General features: G+C 39.9%; 2 protein-coding genes and 1 pseudogene across 2 annotated transcripts; all 3 read left to right on the top strand.

Moving 5' to 3' along the window:
* The first annotated feature begins 6,498 nt into the window (after positions 1–6,498).
* LOC125190056 lies at positions 6,499–8,684 on the top strand (annotated as a pseudogene).
* Positions 8,685–8,889: 205 nt separating this feature from the next.
* On the top strand, positions 8,890–11,423 carry LOC125190055 (UDP-glycosyltransferase 87A1-like). The gene is made up of 2 exons (XM_048087252.1): positions 8,890–9,441; positions 10,477–11,423. Exons 1-2 carry the CDS (start codon positions 8,946–8,948, stop codon positions 11,421–11,423), a joined length of 1,443 nt encoding a protein of 480 aa, XP_047943209.1. The 5' UTR covers positions 8,890–8,945.
* Positions 11,424–17,915: 6,492 nt separating this feature from the next.
* LOC125188769 (UDP-glycosyltransferase 87A1-like) lies at positions 17,916–19,998 on the top strand. Its single transcript, XM_048085819.1, has 2 exons — positions 17,916–17,958; positions 19,046–19,998. The coding sequence occupies exon 2, from the start codon at positions 19,123–19,125 to the stop codon at positions 19,933–19,935; it is 813 nt and encodes a 270-aa protein (XP_047941776.1). The 5' UTR covers positions 17,916–17,958; positions 19,046–19,122; the 3' UTR covers positions 19,936–19,998.
* The last annotated feature ends 4,213 nt before the right edge of the window (positions 19,999–24,211 follow it).

Here is a 24,211-nt window from a genome sequence, read left to right as displayed (position 1 = left end):
CTTGGACTTGGATCTTGGATCTTGGCAATTGGTCTTTGGGTGGTCTTTGGGCCTGGTCGTGGGCTTGGTGCTTGGGCCTAGTTGCGGGCTTGGCCCAAGTCTAGTGGGTCTAGTTCTTTTTAGACCACCACCGTTTCCACGTCAGCGAGCCAAGCAGGATGCCACCTCGTCAGTATGACGCGGTAAGCCAACGTGGCTGACACGTGATAGTCCACGTCGTGAACGAATCTAGAAGCTTCTAGACTCAGCCTCTCGCCAGGAGCTCTGGCCGATGCGGTCTTGCTTCTTCAAAGCGTAGCCGTTTTATCTTTGGGGACGAAACGCCAATCCGAAGAGCACTAACCGGGCATATCTCGTCTTGCGGAAAGAGGCCTCCTCGACTCGGCTAATTTCCTTTTCAGTTTATTAGTTTTGAATCCTCTTTTGTAATTTCGGTTCAGTTAGCTCTTGTATTCCTTCTTGTAAGTCCTAAAACCAACAATCGCAAGACGAGATATACTTGCCTTTGAATGAATTTGGACATAACTGAACCTAAATACTTTCGAAACCTTAACACCTTTGCTGGAGATGTCGACTGAATCGAGCACTGCTGCTGCCACCACTCCGGCCACCACCGCCGCCATCATCTCTTCCACCATGGCGAACACCGGACCAATCCCCACAATGGTCCCTACCCCTGGGTTCACCTCTTCGTCTACATTGTCATGGGGGTTTACGAACCCCTTTGGGCCCACTGTTGGATCATCCTCTAGTGGGTCGGTTGGTTCCACTTTTAGTGGTTCCTTCGGATCCTTCAATGGATCGAGTGTTGGGGCCTTCGGGTCCAACACGGGTACCGGTTCCTTCGGATCTGGTACGACCATGGCGGGCTCTACGCCCAACATGAATGGTGGGGGCTCTATGCCCAACCATGTTGTTGGCTCCTTCGGGGGCAACATGAATGGTTCTTTCCAAGGACCAAGTGCGGCACCGTTGGCACCTAGAATGATGCCACCCGCCGAAAAACCACCTAAATTTGGAGGAGCTGACTTCAAGAGGTGGTATCAAAAGATGTTGTTCTACTTGACAACATTGGGCATCGCCAACTTCCTCACGGAGAACGAGCCGCCCGCGCCAAGTGATCAAGAGACAAGTGTTGAGGTCATGGCGGACTATGAAGCATGGCGCAAAGGAGATTATCTTTGTAAAAATTTTATTCTAAGTGCATTAGATGATAGTTTGTACAATGTATACTCCATTGTAACCATATCCAAAGAGATGTGGGAAAGCAAATATAGTATCGACAATGCCGCCGGTACGGAACATGTTGTAGTATCCAAATTCATGGACTACAAAATGGTCGACTCTAGACCGGTCATGGTGAAGGGATGAATTTGCCCGACAACTTTGTGCGGTGCATACTCATTGAGAAGCTTCCTCCTAGTTGGAAGGACTTCAAGCACTACCTCAAGCACAAGCGAAAGAAGATGAGTCTTGAAGACTTGATCGTGAAGCTGCGCATTGAAGCGGATGTGCGCAAGATCGATCAAAAGGCTAAGGGCTTTAGCCCACTTGATGCCAAAGCCAACTTGTTGGAGCGGGGCGGACCCTCCAACAAACGCCCCCGCCCAAATCAGAAAGACAAAGGGAAGGGAAAGCAGCCTACAAAGAAGTTTGAAGGCGAATGCTACAAGTGTGGCAAAGTTGGCCACTTTGCCAAAGACTGCCGCAGCAAGAAGAAGAAGCCGGCAGCCCACGTCGTTGAGAAAGAGTTCAAGGAATGAAGACGTTGCCGTGGTCAGAAGTCAACATTGTTGACAGCAAAGGCGCTGGTACATCTCATGTCTGCTCAGATAGGAGCAAGTTTGCCTCCTACACTGCTGTTGAAGGGAGGAAGATCAACATGGGGAATCAAGCATCGTCCGAGGTCCTCGGCATTGGCAATGTGATACTCATGATGACATCTGGAGTCACGATCACTTTGAAGGATGTGCTACATGTCCCGGACATCCGCAAGAACCTAGTGTCAGGATCAATACTAGTTAATAAGGGGTTTAAACTTGTATTCGAGTCTGATAGGTTTGTTTTGTACAAGTTTGGGAAGTCCCTCGGAAAAGGTTATGTAACCGATGGACTTTTCAAGCTTAGTGTGGCTACGCGCCTTGTTCCAAAGCCTTTGGCTAACAATAATAATAAAGCATCTACTTCCTCTTATTTGACCGAGTCTTCAAATTTGTGGCATTGTAGATTGGGACATGTAAATTCAAAAGCCGTAAAAAGATTAGTAAATTTAGATTTACTAAAGGCAATTGAAGTAGATACCCAAGACAAATGTGAAATATGTCTTGAGGCTAAAATGACTAAGTTACCGTTTCACTCAGTTGAACGAAAAACAAAACCCCTTGAATTAATTCACACGGATGTATGTGATTTAAAGATGGTGCAAACTAGAGGTGGTAAAAAGTACTTTATCACTTTTATAGATGATTGCACAAGATATTGCTATATTTATCTTTTAAGAAGTAAAGATGAAGCAATCGAAGCGTTCAAAAATTATAAGAACGAAGTTGAGAATCAACTTGGTTGTAAAATCAAAGCGATTCGAAGTGATAGAGGAGGCGAGTATGTAGTCATCAAACAACTGCTCCATACTCACCACAATCTAATGGTGTAGCGGAACGCAAAAATCGAACTCTAAAAGAGATGATGAATGCGTTACTACTAAGTTCAGGATTACCCCAGAACATGTGGGGGAGGCTATTTTGACAGCCAACTATATCCTAAACAAAATTCCACTCAAAGGAAAAGACATCACTCCTTATGAATTGTGGAAAGGTAGGAAACCATCCTACAAATACCTCAAAGTGTGGGGGTGTTTGGCCAAGGTGATGGTTCCCCCTAAATTCGAAAGAGTTACTAGATCAGGGAGAGGCTATTTTGACAGCCAACTATATCCTAAACAAAATTCCACTCAAAGGAAAATACATCACTCCTATGAATTGTGGAAAGGTAGGAAACCATCCTACAAATACCTCAAAGTGTGGGGGTGTTTGGCCAAGGTGATAAGTATGCGTTGCTACTAAGTTCAGGATTACCCCAGAACATGTGGGGGAGGCTATTTTGACAGCCAACTATATCCTAAATAAAATTCCACTCAAAGGAAAAGACATCACTCCTTACGAGTTGTGGAAAGGTAGGAAACCATCCTACAAATACCTCAAAGTGTGGGGTGTTTGGCAAAGGTGATGGTTCCCCCGCCCAAAGAAGTTACAATTGGCCCTAAAACAGTCGATTGTATCTTCATTGGATATGCACTTAACAGTAGTGCATATAGATTTGTTGTTCACAAATCTGAAATATCGACTATTACAGTAGGAACAACAATCGAGTCAAGGAATGCCGTATTTCTCGAAAATACATTTCCTTGCAAGGACAAAGAAGAAGTCCCCATCAATTCAGAGATAAGAATTGAAGATGAGGCCACTAGTTCAAAAATAGTGGATGAAGCCACTAGTTCTAAATCTGCGGATGAAGATCCTAAATCGCGCAAGCGAGTGAGGCATGATTCAAGTGATGCAGTACTAAGACGTGGTAGTAGAGTCAGAAAATCAACACCAAAAACATTTGGTCCTGACTACATTGTTTTTATGTTGGATGAAGAGCCAATGTCAATAAAAGTAGCCTTCACATGTCACACATTAGAGAGAAGCTGCTCTCATAGCGAAATTGACTCAATTTTGCTAAACCACACTTGGGTGTTGGTTGATTTGCCCGAAGGTGCGAAACCTTTAGGGTGCAAATGGGTGCTTAAAAGAAAATTTAAGGCCGATGGAACAGTGGATAAGTATAAAGCCCGACTGGTTGTAAAGGGTTTTAAACAAAAGGATGTAACGAGGATTACATCTATCCGAGTGCTTCTCGCGATTGCTGCATTGCACAATCTTGAGATTCATCAAATGGATGTTAAGACTGCGTTTCTAAATGGTGAACTAGAGGATGAAATCTATATGGAACAACCCGAAGGGTTTGTAGTGCCCGGACAAGAGAAGAAGGTATGCAAACTGGTTAAGTCCCTCTATGGATTAAAACAAGCGCCGTTGCAATGGCACTTGAAGTTTGATAATGTGATGTTATCAAATGGGTTTAAAATCAACGAGTGTGACAAATGTGTCTATATTAAGAGCACTGATAACGGGTACGTTATAGTGTGTCTCTACGTTGATGACATGTTAATCATGGGTAGTAACACTCAAGTGATTAACGAGACAAAAGCCATGTTAAAGAGAAACTTTGACATGAAAGACATGGGTCTAGCCGATGTAATTCTTGGAATGAAAATTCTAAGAACATCCGATGGAATCATCTTAACCCAATCTCATTATGTTGAGAAGATATTGAAGAAATTCAATGCCTATGATGGCGCGCCGGTTAAGACTCCAATTGAACTCAATGTTCACTTGAGCAAAAACAAGGGCGAACCCGTTGCACAAGAAGAATATGCACGGGTCATTGGGTGCATTATGTACTTGACTAATTGCACTCGGCCGGACATTGCTTGTGCCGTGAACAAGTTGAGTCGCTACACGAGTAATCCAAGCAAAGAGCATTGGAGAGCTCTTGTAAGGGTTTTGAGATATCTAAAACATACTCAAAATCATGGGCTACACTTTTCGAGATACCCCCCGGTACTTGAAGGGTACTGTGATGCGAATTGGATATCCGACAATAAGGACTCACTTTCAACAAGTGGATACGTCTTTACTATTGGGGGTGGTGCTGTCTCGTGGAAATCCACGAAACAGACATGTATAGCCCGTTCAACTATGGAATCAGAATTCATAGCTTTAGATAAAGCTGGGGAAGAAGCCGAATGGCTTAAGAACTTCCTTGAGGATATTCCAGGTTGGTGTAAGCCAGTGCCTCCAGTGTTGATTCACTGTGATAGCCAAGCCGCTATCGGGAGGGCGAACAATGGCTTCTATAACGGTAAGTCTCGACATATTCGTCGACGACATAATACCGTGAGACATTTGATCACAACAGGCGTGATTACAATTGACTATGTGAAGTCAATAGATAATCTAGCGGATCCGCTAACCAAAGGGTTAAACCGTGATCAAATGAATAAGTTGCTAGAGGGAATGGGTTTGAAATCCACAAACTAAAGAATTGTCATAGTGGTAACCCAACCATGATGACTGGAGATCCCAAGAACTTGGTTCAATGGGAAAACTAAGCTATGAGAGTTCGTGTGAAACACTCATCTACATCTATTCCCTAAAGAGCAATAGAGTGTTGAAAACTTGCCTTGTGGTGAGGATAAGTCTATGACTTTTAATGATTCCTAAGGATCTCAAGGAGATTGAGTTCTCAAAGAGACCGAGTAGGGCAAGATACTCGAGTAGGAATCACCTATGTAAGTGTGAAGTGTGGCCGCTTCAAATTACACACTTATGAATCCAAAGTGGTGTCCAAGGCCGCAAAGGACACAAAACGTGAGAACGGATGAGGTTGAGGTGTTTAAGTGTTAACACCATTGTCTCGGTGCACGCCGTGGGGGACTAGTTCAAAGCATCGCGCTACTAGGCCGCCTGTGTATCCGATGGCGTTGACTATGGAAGGTTCAAAGCTAAAAGCTACCTATCCTTATGCTTATATACCTCTCGAGGGTTGAGCTTGTGTCTGCATGCATATGCATTTGGCTATTTCCACTCATGTGGGGGATTGTTGGAATCTATGCCCGGTCAATGGACTTTGACCAATTATAATTTCAACGAGACATTTGACTCGACTTGGACTTGGACTTGGACTTGGACTTGGATCTTGGCAATTGGTCTTTGGGTGGTCTTTGGGCTGTTCTTTGGGCCTGGTCGTGGGCTTGGATGCTTGGGCCTACTTGCGGGCTTGGCCCAAGTCTAGTGGGTCTAATTCTTTTTAGACCACCACCGTTTCCACGTCAGCGAGCCAAGCGGGATGGCTGACACGTGACAGTCCACGTCATGGACGAATCTAGAAGCTTCTAGATTCGACTCTCAGCTGCTGCAACGTTTTGTAACGCTTCGTAACCGACGACCGTTACATCCGTATGCCATTGATGACAGCCATCAAGGCTGGGTTGACCCCTGCAGTGGACTGAGCCTATAAATAGGCTAGCCATTCTAGCATTCTCTACACCAGAAACTAGAATACACTATGCATCATACACTCTCTTCTCCCTCTGCATTGTTCTTCTGTCGAAGCTCTGCCCTCTCCTCCATCCAGTTCGCCGGAGCTCTGTTGATAGCGGTGCTGCTTCACCAGAGACGTAGCCGTTTTATCTTTGGGGACGAAACGCCAATCCGAAGAGCACTACCGGGGCGTATCTCGTCTTGCGGAAAGAGGAATCCTCGACTCGGCTTGTTCCTGTTCTAAAGTTTATAGTTTCGATTTACATTTGTAATTTTCATTTCAGTTCGTTTCTGTATTCCTTCTTGTAATCTCAAATCTCCAACAATAATGTGATATGGTTGTTGAAGGAATATGAAGAAGTCGAGAAAGGTTGGTGCGAGGTACGTGCCAACATCAGGCGAGGACCTTATATAAGTGTCTTCAGACATCATCGTTATGATGGTCATGGTTACCACAAACGTCTTCAGCCTATCAAAGTTTATTGTAATGGGGACATGTTGATGTTATATAACAAGGAGCACTTTTTATACTACTCCAAACAGAGGAGAAGTCTTAAAGAAATTGGTTCGTTTGGTGAAATGGATGATGATTGTTTGTACATCAATTCTATTCTTCTCACTCCAAGTTTTCCTCTCACTCAAAAGAGGCTTTGGACTGCAAAATGTAACTACATTTTAATTTGTACTACTTTTTTTTTAATCCTCATCGTGGACTTGTAATTTACTTTTTATTTACTTAACTATTATTAATTGATTGTTTATTGTTTAGCAATGTCGAAATAGTGTCACAATGGCATGTGGTTAAGGATAACAATGTTTGGAAAATCATGACCGGAAGAGGGGAATAATAAGAAATACTAAAATAGAATTAGTAAAGAATCATTGATAAAAGAATCACCAAACTTTCAACACGGCTCAACCTATATAGCATGAAATAGAAATAGCTCAATCTTATGAAGATTCCATTTATGTTGATACCTTCCGTTTTCACATTGAAAACAATTTCTATAAATTGGAGTGATTCTTGAATGTAAGTTATGTAACATATCAATTCAATACCAATGAAAAGCTTGATAAACATAATTGTCTTCATTTATCCTAGTTAACTTTAACTACTGCCTCGTTCCACCAAAATTTGTCATATTTTTCCATTTCTGTCTGTCTCCCAAAATTTGTTCCATTTCACTTTTACCATTTTTGGTAGTGAACCTCATATTCTACTAACTCATTCCTACTCACATTTTATTATAAAACTAATACTTTAAAAGTAGGACACACAATCCACTAACTTTTCCAACTCACTTTCCCTTACATTTTTTAAAACCCGTGCTGGATCAAAGTGAGACAAATTTTGGTGGACGGAGGTAGTATATATTGTGTTACATTCAAATTATACGAACATTGCTTATTATTTGTTGCCGATTGAGACAAGATAAAAAGAATATTGAAGGTTGATAGAATGTTATATGCTATTATCAATGATATTTCTATCACATTTTGGTTTATATTCAAATTGTGTTGGTATTTTTGATTATTTGTTATCGATTTGATATGATGTTATAATTAATGAGATTTCTTTTGTATTTTGCTTAATATTTAAATTGTGTCTAGCATAGCGTTGATTATTTGTTGTCCGGCTAGAAACATAAGTAGAAATGTAGAATAATGAAGGTTAATGATGTTATAATTATCGAGATTTCTAAAACATTTTTGCGTTGTATTTAAATTTTGCTAATATTGCTGACAATTGTTGTCGACGTGAGACAAGAAAAAGGGGACGAACGGATTGATTACGTCCCGGGGATCGGCTCAATCCGCCTCGCAGACCTTCCATCGATCGTCTCAATGAAAGATCAACGCCTTCTCGGTCTCGCCCTACGAGTTTTTACCAACATATCAAAAGCTCAATACCTTTTGTTTTCTTCAATCTACGAGTTGGAATCCCAAGCAATAGAAGCCCTCAAGCAAGAATTCTCATTTCCAATATACACTTTTGGTCCAACCATACCTTACCTCAATCTCGAAACTCTTACATCTTTCTCAACCAACGAAAGTGATGATAATGATCACAACTACCTTGAGTGGCTCAACTCCCAAACACCGAGCTCGGTTCTGTACGTCTCGTTGGGGAGTTTCCTCTCGGTCTCTCATGCCCAAATGGACGAGATAGCGGATGGACTATTATTAGCGAGTGGCGTGAGGTTCTTGTGGGTGGCACGTGGGGAGGCGAAGAGGCTGCAAGAGTGGTGTGGGGAGGCCGGGAGAGTCGTGCCTTGGTGTGAGCAGCTCAAGGTGCTGTGCCATCCTTCTGTTTGGGGGTTCTGGACGCACAGTGGATGGAATTCGACTATGGAATGTATTTTTAGTGGGGTGCCGATGATTTGCTTTCCTATAATGATGGATCAAACCACGATTAGGAAACATGTGGTCGAGGATTGAAAGATCGGAGTGGATGGTAAGAAGGATTTGGCGTTCGGGGAAATACTGACGAGACAGCATCGCGCAGCGATGCGGATGCCCTTAGTGCATATCTATTAATAAGGAACAGAAAGAGTAGATACTTTCGAGGTTAACGTTACTTCTATTGACCGTACCTAACTATACGAACTTGTCGCGCAACTCTCGTTATTTGACACCACTAACGTCACAATTGAATTTTCACTATACCGAAAAGTACACTTGTTTAGTCAAAAAAGGTACTAGAAAACACCATTTCGAAAAAAAAACCCGATTATATATAGATATAGATATTGATCAAAAGATTCAAAACAAATTACTACTACTACAACGCAAAACCTCATGACGCCTACAGCGAGCAGCGAGCCAATCACAGCGCGCCACGTCATTGCCGTGCCGTATCCCGGCAGAGGCCACATCAACCCAATGATGAACCTCTGCAAGCTCCTCGCGGCCTCCGACCCCGATCTCCTCATCACCGTCGTCCTCACCGAGGAGTGGCTCGGCTTGATCGGCGCCGAGGAGAGGCCGCCGAGCATCCGCTTCGCCGCCATCCCCAACGTGCTCCCGTCGGAGCTGGAGCGCGCCGCCGACATGCCCAGCTTCGTCGGCGCCACGCAGAATAAGATGGCCGAGCCGTTCGAGCGCCTCATGGATCGGCTCATCGAGCCGATCCATTTCCTGATTGCGGACACGTTTTTGTTCTGGGCGGTTGATTTCGGCAACCGGAGGAATATTCCGGTGGCGTCGCTCTGGCCGATGCCGGCCTCCGTGTTCTCGGTGTTTTACCATTTTGACCTTCTCAGAGGAAACGGCCATCACCCGTTTCGCTTAACCGGTGAGCCCTTTTCTGTAATTTCCGCTATTGAATAAGATAGTAATCGTCTAGTAATTGGTGCATAATTTTGTTTTGTTTCGTAATTTTGAAAAATACTTAGTTGACCGAGAAAGGTCTGACAATTCAAATGTTAAACAAATAGGTAGACGTATTAGATTTCTCAACATACTCCTATTTTAATATAAATAAAATAGTTTTGAATAAATAGAGGTACGATCATATCATAACTCATATTTATGTGATAATCTAATAATCCTATCATTTTATGGGTCAAAAGTATTATTTTTACTAAAAATAATATTTACACACGATAAAAAGATACTTTTATTCCATAAAATGATATTTTGTTCCATAAAATGATATTTTTCGTCTATAAAATGAGGATTATTAGGTTATCACCATGAATATGGGGTATGATATGATCACGTCCCTGAATAAATATATCCAAGTATATGCATGGATCATTGATATCCTTGTCTCAAATTAAAATATGAGACTGGAAAACAATAAATTAATGAAGGTTAATATAACATTATAATTAATGATATTTCTATGAGAATAGAAACATAAATTTATTTTTGTATTTAAATTTTATTAATATTGCTGATTAGTAGGAAGTTGTAATCAAGGAGTTTTCTATTATATATTACTGTATTACATTCAAATTATACGAAAATTGCTTATTATTTGTTGCCAATATTGTGAGACTAGAAAAAAGAATATTGAAGGTTGATAGAATGTTATATGCTATAATCAATGAGATTTCTATCACATTTTGGTTTATATTCAAATCGTGTTGGTATTTTTGATTATTTATTATCTACTGATGTTATAATTAATGAGATTTCTGTCATATTTTGCTTAATATTTAAATTGTGTTTAGTATCGTTGATTATTTGTTGTCCGGCTAGAAACATAAGTAGAATAATGAAGGTTAATAGTATGATGTTATAATTATTGAGATTTCTAAAACATTTTGCTGTTGTATTTAAATTTTGCTAATATTGCTGACTATTGTTGTCGATGTGAGACAAGAAAAAGGGGACGAACGGATTGATTACATCCCGGGGATCGGCTCAATCCGCCTCGCAGACCTTCCATCGATCGTCTCGATGAAAGATCAACGCCTTCTCGGTCTCGCCCTACGAGTTTTTACCAACATATCAAAAGCTCAATACCTTTTGTTTTCTTCAATCTACGAGCTGGAATCCCAAGCAATAGAAGCACTAAAGCAAGAGTTCTCATTCCCAATATACACTTTTGGTCCAACCATACCTTACCTCAATCTCGAAACTCCTACATCTTTCTCAACCAACGAAAGTGATGATAATGATCACAACTACCTTGAGTGGCTCAACTCCCAAACACCGAGCTCGGTTCTGTACGTCTCGTTGGGGAGTTTCCTCTCGGTCTCTCATGCCCAAATGGACGAGATAGCAGATGGACTATTAGCGAGTGGCGTGAGGTTTTTATGGGTAGCTCGTGGGGAGGCGAAGAGGCTGCAAGAGCGGTGTGGGGAGGCCGGGAGAGTCGTGCCTTGGTGTGAGCAGCTCAAGGTGCTGTGCCATCCTTCTGTTGGGGGGTTCTGGACGCACTGTGGATGGAATTCGACTATGGAATGTATCTTCAGTGGAGTGCCGATGATTTGCTTTCCTTTAATGATGGATCAAACCACGATTCGGAAACATGTGGTCGAGGATTGGAAGATCGGAGTGGATGGAAAGAAGGATTTGGCGTACGGGGAAATACTGACGAGCGCGGAAGTTGCCAAGATCGTGAAGGAGTTCATGGATCCGGCTAGCCACGAGAGGGGGGATATGGCGAAACGAGCGAGGGAGTTTAGATGTTGGATATTTGATGGACTCTTATTGGGCTGTGATTATTTGTTGAGCCCAGATGTTATTAATTGGGTTGAGCCCAATTACTTAGTCCCTCTCACCAGATGCTGCCACGTGTCCTCTCCTTGGATGGTTGTGTCCTAACCGTTGGATGTAGGGTTGAGACGGTTTATGTGTGTGTTGGCTTTGTTGAGCCGTTTCATATCTCACATTCCTCTCTCTCTCTCTTCTGCGTAATCTGAGAACTCTCTCTCTTCTCTCCTCTCTTCTCCGGTGATCTTCTGGCTGTCTCTTGGTGATCTTTCTCGGTTCTTTGAGAGTTAGATCTTGTGTGAGTGCTGGTGTGAAGCAATCTCTTCGATTGCTTAAGTTCTGGAGAAGTTCTAGGGTTTTGTGAGTGGAGGTTTTGTCCGGTGGATCTTGATCTGGTGTGAGGGGCTTTCACGGTGGAGGTATTGGTGGTCTGAGGGTTAACTCTATCCAATCCAGTTGTGCTCCCTTGGGTCTAAGTTCTGGACGAATAGATCTGTGTTTGTGTGGCGGGTTCTGAGCCAAGATCATTTGATATCTTGCTCTTACTCTTTAGTGTTCTTAGTCAATATCTTGTGGTTAGATCCGAGAGGATCTCTCTTTGTTGTGCTGACTCGTTTCTTGAGTGTGCAGGTACAATTGAGTGCGATTGAAGCAGGAGCGATAGCTTCAAGGTCTTGTAATAGTTAGAACTAGATTCTAGTGATCTTAGTTTGTATTACTTGTTAAAATCAGCCGCGTGGGTGAGAGTTTGGCTGAGCTCTCTTGTACAAGAACAAAGAGGTCTCGGTAATTAGTGAACCTAGACTGATCTGATCCCTACAGTGGTATCAGAGCCACGGGGGGATTAGTCTAGCACGCCGAGTCGCTTAAGGAGGTGGGCAAGTGGAATCCTCCTTCGAGAGGGGATTCACTCTGGTAAATTGGCTTAATCTCTTTCTTGTCTTAATTTCTGTTTAGTGCCAACTATAGGTTTGGGCTTTTGTTTCTGGTAGACAGTCTGTGGCAAGGACTTAGGACCTCTGTGTTTTCTTTTCTCTGTGTTGCTTCCGCTGGTTCTTGTGCTCTGTTATCTCAAGTCACTTGACCACCTAGCATCTTGTGCTGCCCAAGTGACCCCCTGCGCCCTCCAGAAGTGAGTGATTGCGAGCTGGGATAGCCTTGGCCAGCCTTGCTCGTGACAGTCAAGGATTTGAGTCCCTTTCTGTTGTGTGAAAGCCTTTGGTCTGTTCCTGCTTTGTTGGTGTATGTCTCTGTGCTCTCAGGTGTGTAAGGCTGTGTGTTTCTGTCTTGCTTCCTGTGTTCTTGCAAATTTTCTTGTTAAAATGGCTCAACCTGTTGGTGTGGTTCCTTACAATGGTAAAAATGATTTTGCTATTTGGAAACAGAAAATGAAATGTGTTTTGATTCAACAAAAAGTGTTTAAAGTTGTTGATGGTACTTTGCCTGATGGTACTGCTCAGGATAAAATTGATGAGATGAATGAATTGGCAAGGGCTACTATTGTGTTAAATCTATCTGATTCTGTGATTAGGAAAGTTGATCATGAGGAATCTGCTGCTGATATGTGGAAATTGCTTGATACTCTGTACACTGAAACCTCCATGTCTTCCAGAATGTACTTGCTTGAAAAATTGTTTAAATTTAAGCTTGATCTTGCTAAAGATATTGATGACAATGTGGATAGGTTTCAGAAGTTAGTTCAGGACATTAAGAGGTCAGGTGATAAAACTATAGATGAATACACAAGTATAGCCCTGATGAATGCCATACCTGACTCCTATAGTGATGTTAAGGCTGCCATTAAGTATGGTAGAGACTCTGCTCCTCTAGACCTGATTATTAGCTCCCTGAAATCCAAAGAACTTGAGCTTAGGGAAAGGGCTGCTGATAAGAATGCTTATAATAAGGTGTTGAATGTTAGAGGTAGATCTAAATCAAGAGGGGGTAATGAACCCAGTAGTGGTTCTGGAAATTCTTCAAACCCTAGGAAAAAGTTTAGGTCTAGATCTAGAAGCAAGGACCCTAAAACCTATAGGAAGTGTTTCAACTGTGGTGATGTTGGGCACTATAAGAGAGAGTGCACTAAACCTAAAAAGAATAAGTTCCCTAACAACAATCCCCAGGTTGAAACCCTTGTCAATGTTGCTGCTTATGATAATGTAAATGATTCTGTTTTTATGGTGCATGATCTGCAATTTGTCAATGCCTCCCCTGCATGTCCTTTTACTTCAAATGATTGGCTGTGTGATTCTGGATGTACTTATCATGTGAGTCCTTTTAAGGAGGTGTTTTCTGAGCTAAAACCTGTAACTAAGACTTTTGTGTCAATGGCTGATGACAAGAAGTGTGAAATTCTTGGTATTGGCACTGTGTGTTTGAAGTTTGAAAATGGTTATGTGCTCAGCCTAAAGGATGTCAGATATGTTCCTGATCTATGCTATAATTTGATGTCATGTACTGCTCTTGAAAATGAGGGTATGGGAGGGAAGTGGGGGGAAGGTTGCATGAAAATTTGCAGAGGTTCTATGTGTCTTTTCAAAGCTCAGAAGAAGTGTGGCTTGTATGTGTGTAATGCTGTCCCTCTTGCTTGTGACAAAGCTTATGCTAATGTAGTTAAAACTGACAGAACCATGTTGTGGCATAATAGGCTAGGTCATATGAGTGCAAAAGGTTTGAGTATCCTGAAAAAACATGCTTTTCTTTCTGATAATGATGTCCAAAGTGAGTTGCCCTTCTGTGATTCTTGTGTGCTGGGTAAACAACACAGAGTTTCTTTCCCTAATACCCCTGCACCTGCTAATGTGAGTAAATGTATTCTTGAATATTTGCATATGGATGTTTGGGGTCCTGCCTCTGTATCCTCTCACTCTGGATGTGTTTACTTCTTATCTGTGATTGATGATTTCTCAAGAAAAGTGTGGTGTTTTTTGATGAAGCACAAGTCTGATGTTTTTGATAGACTTAAAACTTGGAAAATCTTGATTGAAACTCAAACTGGTAAGAAGATTAAGGCTATTAGGACTGATAATGGCCTGGAATTTTGCAATAATCAGATGGATGATTTATGTGATAGCTTTGGAATTAAAAGACATAGAACTGTGCCTTATACACCACAGCAAAATGGGGTTGCTGAGAGAATGAACAGAACTTTACTTGAAAAAGTGAGATGCATGCTTTCTAAATCTGGATTGTCAAAAAAGTTTTGGGGTGAGGCTTTGTTAACTGCTACTTATTTGGTAAATAGGTCTCCTTCTGTGCCTTTAGTTGGTCAGTGTCCTGAATATGTTTTCTATGGCAAGCCTCTTGATTTTTCTCACCTAAGGGTTTTTGGCTGTACTGCCTTTGTGCATAATAAGTCTGACAAACTTGAGCCTAGATCTAGAAAAGGTGTTTTTCTAGGTTACCCTGAGGGTGTCAAAGGGTATAGAGTCTGGCTGAGGGATGAACCTGGGTTCAAAGTCATAATAAGTAGGGATGTTGTCTTCAATGAAGATGAATTCCCCTGCTTAAGACTGACATTGAGCCCAGATCCTATAGATGTGGACAATGAACCTCTCACTGAGGTGGAGTCCACAGATACACTCACTGGTGTGGAGCAGCCTTCTGGTGCTCCAAGTGAGGTGGAGCAGCCATTCTGGAACACCTATCCAGTCTATACTCCTAATGAGACACTTGATGAAGGAACACCAAATGTGCTGCATCACAATCCTGCCCAAAATGTTGCTGACAATATGCATAACTTGCATGATAGTCCTGTTAGAAGATCTCCTCCTGTCCCTGCTCAGAATGTGATTAATAGCCCTAGTGGCATCCAAAATGCTATTGATAATACTAACTTGCAGGATTATGTGTTATCCAGAGATAGAACTAGAAGGGTCAATGTTAGTAAACCCTCTAGATATGATGGCTTTGTTGGTTTGGTTGCTCTTATAAATTTGGCTTTCAATGTTTATGAATCTGATGGTGATGAGCCTCAAACCTATAAGCAGGCTGTTAAGTCTAAATTCTGGAATCAGTGGCATAAAGCCATGATGGAGGAGATGCATTCTCTGAAAATTAATCTTACTTGGATTCTTGTACCTTTGCCTCCTGGTGCATCTGTGGTTGATTGCAGGTGGCTTTATAAACTGAAAAATGAGGTGGAGGGCCTTAGGTACAAGGCCAGATTGGTTGCAAAGGGTTTTACTCAACAAGAGGGGGTGGATTACACAGAAATCTTTGCCCCTGTTGTTAAATTTACAACTGTTAGAATGATGTTGGCTTTGTGTGCTCATTTTAATTGGGAATTGAAACAGATGGATGTTAAAACTGCTTTCTTACATGGTGATCTTGATAAGCCCATTTACATGAAACAGCCTGAGGGCTTTGTTGATCCCAAGTTTCCCAATCATGTGTGCTTGTTGAAAAAGGCTCTTTATGGTTTGAAACAGTCTCCTAGGCAGTGGAACATCAAGTTTAATACATGTATGCAGAAATTAGGTTTTGTTAGAAGTACCTTTGATGCTTGCTTGTATGTGAAGAACCTTGACTCTGTGCCTGTGTTTCTTCTGTTATATGTTGATGATATGCTTATAATGGGTCCCTGTTTGAAAACCATTAAGGGTGTGCAAGCTGCCTTGAGTGAGAATTTTGATATGAAGGATCTAGGTGATGCTCAGAAAATCTTAGGGATTAATATCCATAGAGATAGAGATACTTCCACCCTTGTGTTGCATCAAGAACCTTATGTGTACAAAATTCTGAAAAAATTCAACATGTTTGATGCTAAGCCTGCTTCTGTGCCCTTAGCTGCTCATTTTATGTTGAGTAAAGATCTGTGCCCTAAGTCCCAATCTGATATTGATGCTATGAAGAGAATTCCCTATGCTAATGCTATTGGATCTGTTATGTACTTAATGGTTAGCACTAGGCCTGATATTGCCTATGCTGTGTCATGCCTTAGTAGATACATGTCTAATCCAGGTCCTGTTCATTGGGAAGCTCTGAAATGGCTTCTTAGATACTTGAAGCAAACTGCTAAGTATGGTTTATGCTATTCTAAATGTGATGATGGTGTTTTGCTAACTGGTTTTGTGGATTCCAATTATGCTAATGACAGAGATAAGAGGAAGTCAACAACCTCCTATGTTTTTTCAGTGTGTAGGTCTTGCATAAGTTGGAAATCACAGTTGCAGCACATTGTGGCCCTGTCCACAACTGAGTCAGAGTATATTGCCATCACTGAGGCAATGAAAGAGGCTGTATGGTTAAAGGGAGTACTTTCTGAACTTAAGTTTGTGAAATCCTCTCCTGTGTTGTTCTCTGATTCTCAATCTGCTATACAGTTGTGTAAAAATCCTGTTTTCCATGATAGAACAAAGCATATAGATGTAAGGTTTCATTACATTAGGGATATTGTAGAAAAAGGTGAAGTGTTTCTTCATAAAGTGCATACTGATAAAAACCCAGCTGACATGGGAACTAAGCCCTTACCTTTAGAAAAACTTCTTTTCTGCATAAAGTTCTTGCACTTTGATCTAGGATAGGTTGCATGTCCCGGGGGAAAGACCTCAGTCACCTTATCAGCTGTGGTAAGGGTGGTAGGTGACTGGAGGCATGAAGTCCTTTAGACTAATGGGTGTCAGCCCCTCTGGTGTCTAAAGGCAACCTGGTAGTTCCCAAGATGCTTGTGGACTTAGTCCTTTGGTGCTGAGGGATCTGCCTTGTAGGCTATGATGAGAATACCTTAGCCCACAACACTTGATTGGTTTCCCAGAATAAAAGTCCAAGGTGGAGTATGTTGGATATTTGATGGACTCTTATTGGGCTGTGATTATTTTGTTGAGCCCAGATGTTATCAATTGGGTTGAGCCCAATTTCTTAGTCCCTCTCTCCAGATGCTGCCACGTGTCCTCTCCTTGGATGGTTGTGTCCTAACCGTTGGATGTAGGGTTGAGACGGTTTATGTGTGTGTTGGCTTTGTTGAGCCGTTTCATATCTCACATTCCTCTCTCTCTCTTTTCTGCGTATCTGAGAACTCTCTCTCTTCTCTCCTCTCTTCCCCAGTGATCTTCTGGCTGTCTCTTGGTGATCTTTCTCGGTTCTTTGAGAGTTAGATCTTGTGTGAGTGCTGGTGTGAAGCAATCTCTTCGATTGCTTAAGTTCTGGAGAAGTTCTAGGGTTTTGTGAGTGGAGGTTTTGTCCGGTGGATCTTGATCTGGTGTGAGGGGCTTTCACGGTGGAGGTATTGGTGGTCTGAGGGTTAACTCTATCCAATCCAGTTGTGCTCCCTTGGGTCTAAGTTCTGGACGAATAGATCTGTGTTTGTGTGGCGGGTTCTGAGCCAAGATCATTTGATATCTTGCTCTTACTCTTTAGTGTTCTTAGTCAATATCTTGTGGTTAGATCCGAGAGGATCTCTCTTTGTTGTGCTGACTCGTTTCTTGAGTGTGCAGGTACAATTGAGTGCGATTGAAGCAGGAGCGATAGCTTCAAGGTCTTGTAATAGTTAGAACTAGATTCTAGTGATCTTAGTTTGTATTACTTGTTAAAATCAGCCGCGTGGGTGAGAGTTTGGCTGAGCTCTCTTGTACAAGAACAAAGAGGTCTCGGTAATTACATTTTGACCTTCTCAAGCGGAATGGCCATCACCCGTTTCACTCATCTGGTGAGCCCTTTTCAGTAATTATGCTCATTTTATGCATCCATAAATTTGCATATTTATCAGGGCAGATTCAAGAAAACGTGATTTTTTAGATTCTACTCCTTGGTTCCACCAGTTTAAAAATCAACTAAGTAAAAATCATGAATTTTAGTATTTTTTCAAATTTTCTATAAATCTAGTTTAGTTGAAATTGTATTTAGTGAGATATGTGAAAAATCTATTAGGATGAAACCATCTCAACACACGCACAAAGAGAAGAAACCATCTCATACCAAATAATTCAACCATATTATGAATTTTAAAATCGTGTGCCTCAAAACAAATAAGAAATCAAAATATTTCGTCACATGAAATTGGGGAAAGTGTTCAAATCCATGATTTTATAGCTATTTTTAAAAGTGGTTGATATAAAATAATTTGACTAAAATTTGTGATTTTTCTGATAAATTTACAATATTTATTATGTATTGTGATAATTATTTTAAACAATCGATGAATTATTAAGATAAAACAATTGGAAAATATTTTAAGTAGTATTATTTATAATTATTAATTTATGTATATTTAATGGTGTGTGGGGTCAACCTTTTGCTAATGTAAATGTTTCAATTTCATATATTACCTTCTCCATAGATGATAGATGTATGTATTGATCATTTATTTTGTGGGTTTATCTCGTTTTTTATACATAAGAAAATTCAAGAAAAAAAAAATGTTTTTTCTAACTTCATTAAACTATTTTACCATTTCTTAATGAGTACTACGTATCAAAAAAGTTTAAAAACTACTAATAGTAGGTGGCATTCGGTTGCCATGACTAATATCATGAGACTATCCATCTAAAATTAAGTTGTGGCATTATTTTAGTCGGAGGGGGAAGCTATGACTAATTATCATAAGACAATCCATCTAGGATTAAGTTGTAGGATTTAATTTTATGAACCAAATATGGTACACATTTAATCATGAAATTTAATCTTGACAACCAAACATCTCCGTAGTAGACTAGTAGTATATATTTAAAGTTTTTCTTTATTACATTTTGTGTTAATTGCTAATAAGCTGATTATAAGTTGTCATGTGAAACTAGAAACATGGGACGAACGGATTAATTACATCCCGGGGATCGACTCAATCCGCCTCGCAGATCTTCCATCAATCGCCTCAATGGAAGATCAACGCCTTCTTGATTTTGCACTACAACTTTTCACTAATATATCAAAAGCTCAATGCCTATTGATTTCTTCAATCCACGAGCTGGAATCCCAAGCAATAGAAGCCCTAATGCAAGACCTCGCATTTCCAATATACACTTTTGGTCCAACCATACCTTACCTCAATCTTGAAACTCTTACGACTTTCTCAGCCAATGAAAGTGATCCTCACCACTACTTTAACTGGCTGAACTCCCAAGCACCAAGCTCGGTTTTGTACGTCTCGTTTGGGAGCTTTCACCACGTTTCTCAAGCCCAGATGGACGAGGTTGCAGATGGACTACGAGCGAGTGGCGTGAGGTTCTTGTGGGTGGCTCGTGGGGAGGCGGAGCGGCTGCAAGAGCGGTGTGGGGAGGCCGGGAGAGTCGTGCCTTGGTGTGAGCAGCTCAAGGTGTTGTGCCATCCTTCTGTTGGGGGGTTCTGGACGCACTGTGGATGGAATTCGACTATGGAATGTATTTTCAGTGGGGTGCCGATGATTTGCTTTCCTATAATGATGGACCAAACCACAATTCGGAAACATGTGATCGAGGATTGGAAGATCGGGGTGGATGCTAAGGAGGGTTTGGCGTTCGGGGAAATACTGATGAGCGGGGAAATTGCCAAGCTCGTGAAGGAATTCATGGATTTGGAGAGCCATGAGAGGAAAGAGATGGCGAGAAGAGTGGGAGAGTTTAGGGAGACGGTTCGACAAGCGGTTTCAGTGGGAGGTTCATCTGTGGCAAGCCTCGCTTGTTTGCTAAACGACATTGTGTCGTTCAACTAAGGGTTGGCATTGGTTGTGCCAAACCAAGCTTAGTTACTAAGCTAACAACCATCGTGTTTCAATCTCGTGTTTTATTTCATCTATGTAAATAATCGAGAACTTCCATTTTTTTAATTACAAGTCAATAACTGATCTACTCGGTGACAAGTATTGTCAGATGAAATAAAATAGAGAAAAAAAAGATAATTGAATATTTTAATGACAAGACGGGAGAGAGGAGGTTATTTTCAAAATTAGAAAGGGATCATTTTGATTGAGATAAAAAAAAAAGTAATCATCTTGATAAGGCGGAGAGATTAATATATACGGTGTACTCCCTCTATTTTAATAAATAGAGTATGAAATATTTGGATGTTAGAGATTTTATATGGGATTGTATTATGAGTTAATAAAGAGAATAAAATAATAATAAAAAAAAAGTAACATTACGTTATTAGATGAGACAATTCAAAATAAAAATATTTTATTTTTAATCGTACAGATAAAATATTATTTTACATTGATAATTGGCAGAGGATGCCCCTGTTGTTCACTATTAATGATAAATTTTTACTTTTATATAACTAATCTAATAATTCTTCCATCCTATTGAAAATAACTAACTTTTATTTTAATTTATCCTAATCAAAATAACACATTATTAAAAATAATGGAGACACTTTTGTTACTATTTTATTTCACGTCTTTTACTGTACTATCTTTATTTGTTATATAAAATAAAATTATATAAAATTCTGTGTCATTAATGAAGGTTCATCTTTGTTAAGATGGAGGAAGTACATACACAAGAAATAATTAATAATGGAACAGGTCGGGCATCGATTTGATCCCACGGCCCATGAACGTAATAATGTACTTGGGCCGAGTTCGGGCTTCTTGGGTTAATAAAAAATAAAGTTACAATAAGAGCACGAATAACCCTGGCCCGGATTTGGGCCGCAAGTCCCCTCCACGTCATCATTCCCTCAAATTAGGGGTTCCAGACCACAACTCCATTAATCCCGCAGGCCACAACTCGGGCCACAACTCAGGCCACAACTATTCATTTGCACTATTCACAACTATAACATATTTTATTCGTAAAATAGAATTTGAACAATTAAAACCGGGAAAATTCATTGTACAGTCGAAAAATAGAAAATTAAAAATCCGAGGAAAAATTTTTACAAATCCTAGAAAAAAAAATTATTAAGACCTAGAAAATAAAAATTACATCCTAGAAAAAATATTAAAATAATTTAGAGGATAGAAATGGAGAAATTGGTGGAAGAATGTTGAAGAAATGGATATAATAAAATGGCAAAAAAATAAAAAAAAATAAAAAAAATTTTTTGGGGGTTTGCGGCCCATCCCGATGCATATACCCTGAGCCGGGTCGGACCCCGGGAGCGGCCCAGGGACGGAACTGCGGCCCCGGGACCGTCCCGGGCCGTGACTCTCCCCCCTCCAATGCTGAAATCGGGCCGGGACTCGCGAGTTGCGGCCCGGCCCAGTAGCGTTATTCTTGCTCTAAGTTCTGGCTACTTCGGTTTTAGATTAGATCGGATATTCATAAAACTAAAGTTAAAGCCCAGTTCAGGCTACTTGGGTTTAAAATATAGTATCAAAATGATAGTAATTAAAGTTGTACGTATATTTTAGTTTATGATTGTATAGGCAGCAAGTGATTGAATGGAGATATGGATTAAGATGATGAGAATTTACATTGATATTTCATTAATTAGTGGATTATAATTTTGATAGATTTCTAAGGAATGTCCAAAAACTTAGTACTAAAACTATTTTTATTTAATAAATGAAAAAAATCAGTATTGAAAATATAATAGAAATATAGTATTTGTGTGTGTATGTAGGTGTCATGTATTTAAATAAATTATGAATATGATGTGCATTGAAGTACATCATAATATTAAAATTAATTTAATACCCATAAGCTTAGGTATATGCGGACGATACCTATAGGACATGGAAATATTTAAATAATTATTACCAACTCAAAACTAGTAAATGTATTAAACAAAGATAGATATGTTCGTGTGTTTTCCATGTGATCTAAACAAAAATATAATAATAATGAAATAATCTTTTAGAAGTTTGAGAGAAATGAAAAGTCACTAAATGTGAGATAATTTCTTTAAATATGAATATTCTGGAAGTATGAAGAAAGTATAAAAAAGTTCCTAAAGAAGAAAGTATAGAAAATTCTAGAGGATTGGACATCTTAATATATAGCTAGCTAGTCTCTCATTTTGGGGCCTCGGTCCCTCCATCTTTGATTTGAGAATTGGCTAAGCATCTCAATTCTCAAGGTACGATTGTCATCCTTCATATAAAAATTTAATTAGAGAGTAAATACAAATGATTATTTGAATATTAATGATTATGAAATTTTTATGGTATGTTTTGATTATATAGATATGTTTAAAAGATTGTGATTAAGTATAGTGAAAGAAAATGTAGTTTGTTGACATTAAGGAGTGTTTGAGTAGAAGTTATTGGTTATGTGAAGTATAATTATTAATAATGATAATGATTTATAAATAACCAAAATATCAATTGGATTATAACAAGTAAATTAGAGTGGCCTATGAGAATTGTCGAGAAGTTCGTATTTATAAGCTTAGGGGTACTAGTACGATTTGACTAATATGCAGGGGAATATATTGATCAGCTTAAATTACAAAATTGATACTATGCAGAAAGTGGTAAACTCAAAATAAGTATAAAAATAGTAGATTTTACACTGGTTCTTAGCTCCTAAATTAAGTCTATGTTGATTGCATGTATAATACTGTGTGCATTAATCAGTGATATTATATGATCCGTATATGTTGCTTATGACGTGAAATATGTAAATTCTGAATATTTGATGGTATTAAGATATTTGATGGGAGCATTGGCGCCGGAGCCGGAAGCAGGCGTGGGAGGAACGACGCCGAGTCGGAATGAATCAACCGGTGAACTGGCGGCGTAGAAGAAGTGAGAAGCCTTTTCTTGAATGGTCCTTAGCCTGAGGAGCCGGGCCCAGATGGCCGCGGCGTGCAGAGAGGTGGGAGCCAGTAAACGGCGGGAGATCAAAGCGCACAGCGCCAATTGTGAGCGGGATAGCACCGGAGGAGGGACCGGTCACCAGCGGTATATTATCGGGGGCGGGAACGTCCTCCGGCGGGGGAGTGGAGAGAACAGTAACCATCGGTGGATGAGCGCGATCGGTAACCGTCGGAGGATGAGCGCGATCGGAAACCGAACACGGAGCATCGCGGCGGGTAACAGGCGAAGGAGAATCAGGATCAGAGCCGGAGACCGACTTACCGCGGCCGGAACCAGGCGGAGGAAAAGTTTGCGCCAAAACATGAAACGGAATCCAAAACAGAAAACAGAGTACACGAAACACAATAGCCATGGAATTACAAAAGAATTTTGAACTTTAGAATTGGAAACACGAAACACAATAGCCATGGAATTACAAAAGAATTTTGAACTTTAGAATTGGAAACATGAAAATTTGAATATAGAAAGACGGTATAAATATAAAGAAAAAACATAAAATTGAACGGCTCAGATCTATTAAACAAATCACAAATCAAATCCGAGGACTGATAATAAACAAAAATACATCGCAGGGAAGGGCGAAAGAAATTCTGAAAAAAAAAAGAGAAATGAAATTTTGAATATAGAATAGGTGGGACAAAAATAAAGAAAAAACAAATAATTGATAAAAAAAATTGGAAAAATGAAATTCTGAATATAGAATAGGAGGGAAATATATAAAGAAAAAACAAATAAATGAACGGCTCAGATTGATTAAATAAATCACAATTCTGAGGACTGATATTTTGAGAACCTAAATCCTAAAAGAAAAAAAAATCTCCTTAAAACTAAAGAATGTACAATGTCTTCTCAAATATATTTTCTTATTACAGAATGATATTTATAAACAAAAGGTAAATATAGAACTTCCTTCTTCCCAACTAAGTTGACTCGTTTTACTTTTCGGGCTATCACAACTAAATTGAGTCATTTTCTTTTGACAAAAAAAAACATCATCTTCTATTTTACTCTTTCTTATCTCTCGTACTTTATTCTCTCTTTCTATTTTATTTTATTTTTACTTAACTTATTAAATAAAAAAAATTATCTCCGCAACTTAGTTGAGATGGAGAACGTAGTTATTTCTCAATAAGTTTTCTATATACATCTCTCATTTTCTCAATAAGTTTTCTATATACATCTTTCATTGAAGATACTATTAATTTTATACTCTTTTCTATTTTCT

Source organism: Salvia hispanica, chromosome 5, assembly GCF_023119035.1.
Source record: "Salvia hispanica cultivar TCC Black 2014 chromosome 5, UniMelb_Shisp_WGS_1.0, whole genome shotgun sequence".
In the NCBI taxonomy this organism is placed as follows: Eukaryota; Viridiplantae; Streptophyta; class Magnoliopsida; order Lamiales; family Lamiaceae; genus Salvia; species Salvia hispanica.
Note: the sequence above shows the minus strand (reverse complement) of the source record. Positions and strands in the feature narration are given on the sequence as shown.

Excerpts from the sequence above, each read along its gene's own strand:
- LOC125188769 (XM_048085819.1), top strand. The coding sequence starts at position 19,123 with ATGGAAGATCAACGCCTTCTTGATTTTGCACTACAACTTTTCACTAAT.
- LOC125190055 (XM_048087252.1), top strand. The coding sequence starts at position 8,946 with ATGACGCCTACAGCGAGCAGCGAGCCAATCACAGCGCGCCACGTCATT. Across the intron at positions 9,442-10,476 it reads TCACCCGTTTCGCTTAACCG|AAAAAGGGGACGAACGGATT; the intron begins GTGAGCCCTTTT and ends ATGTGAGACAAG.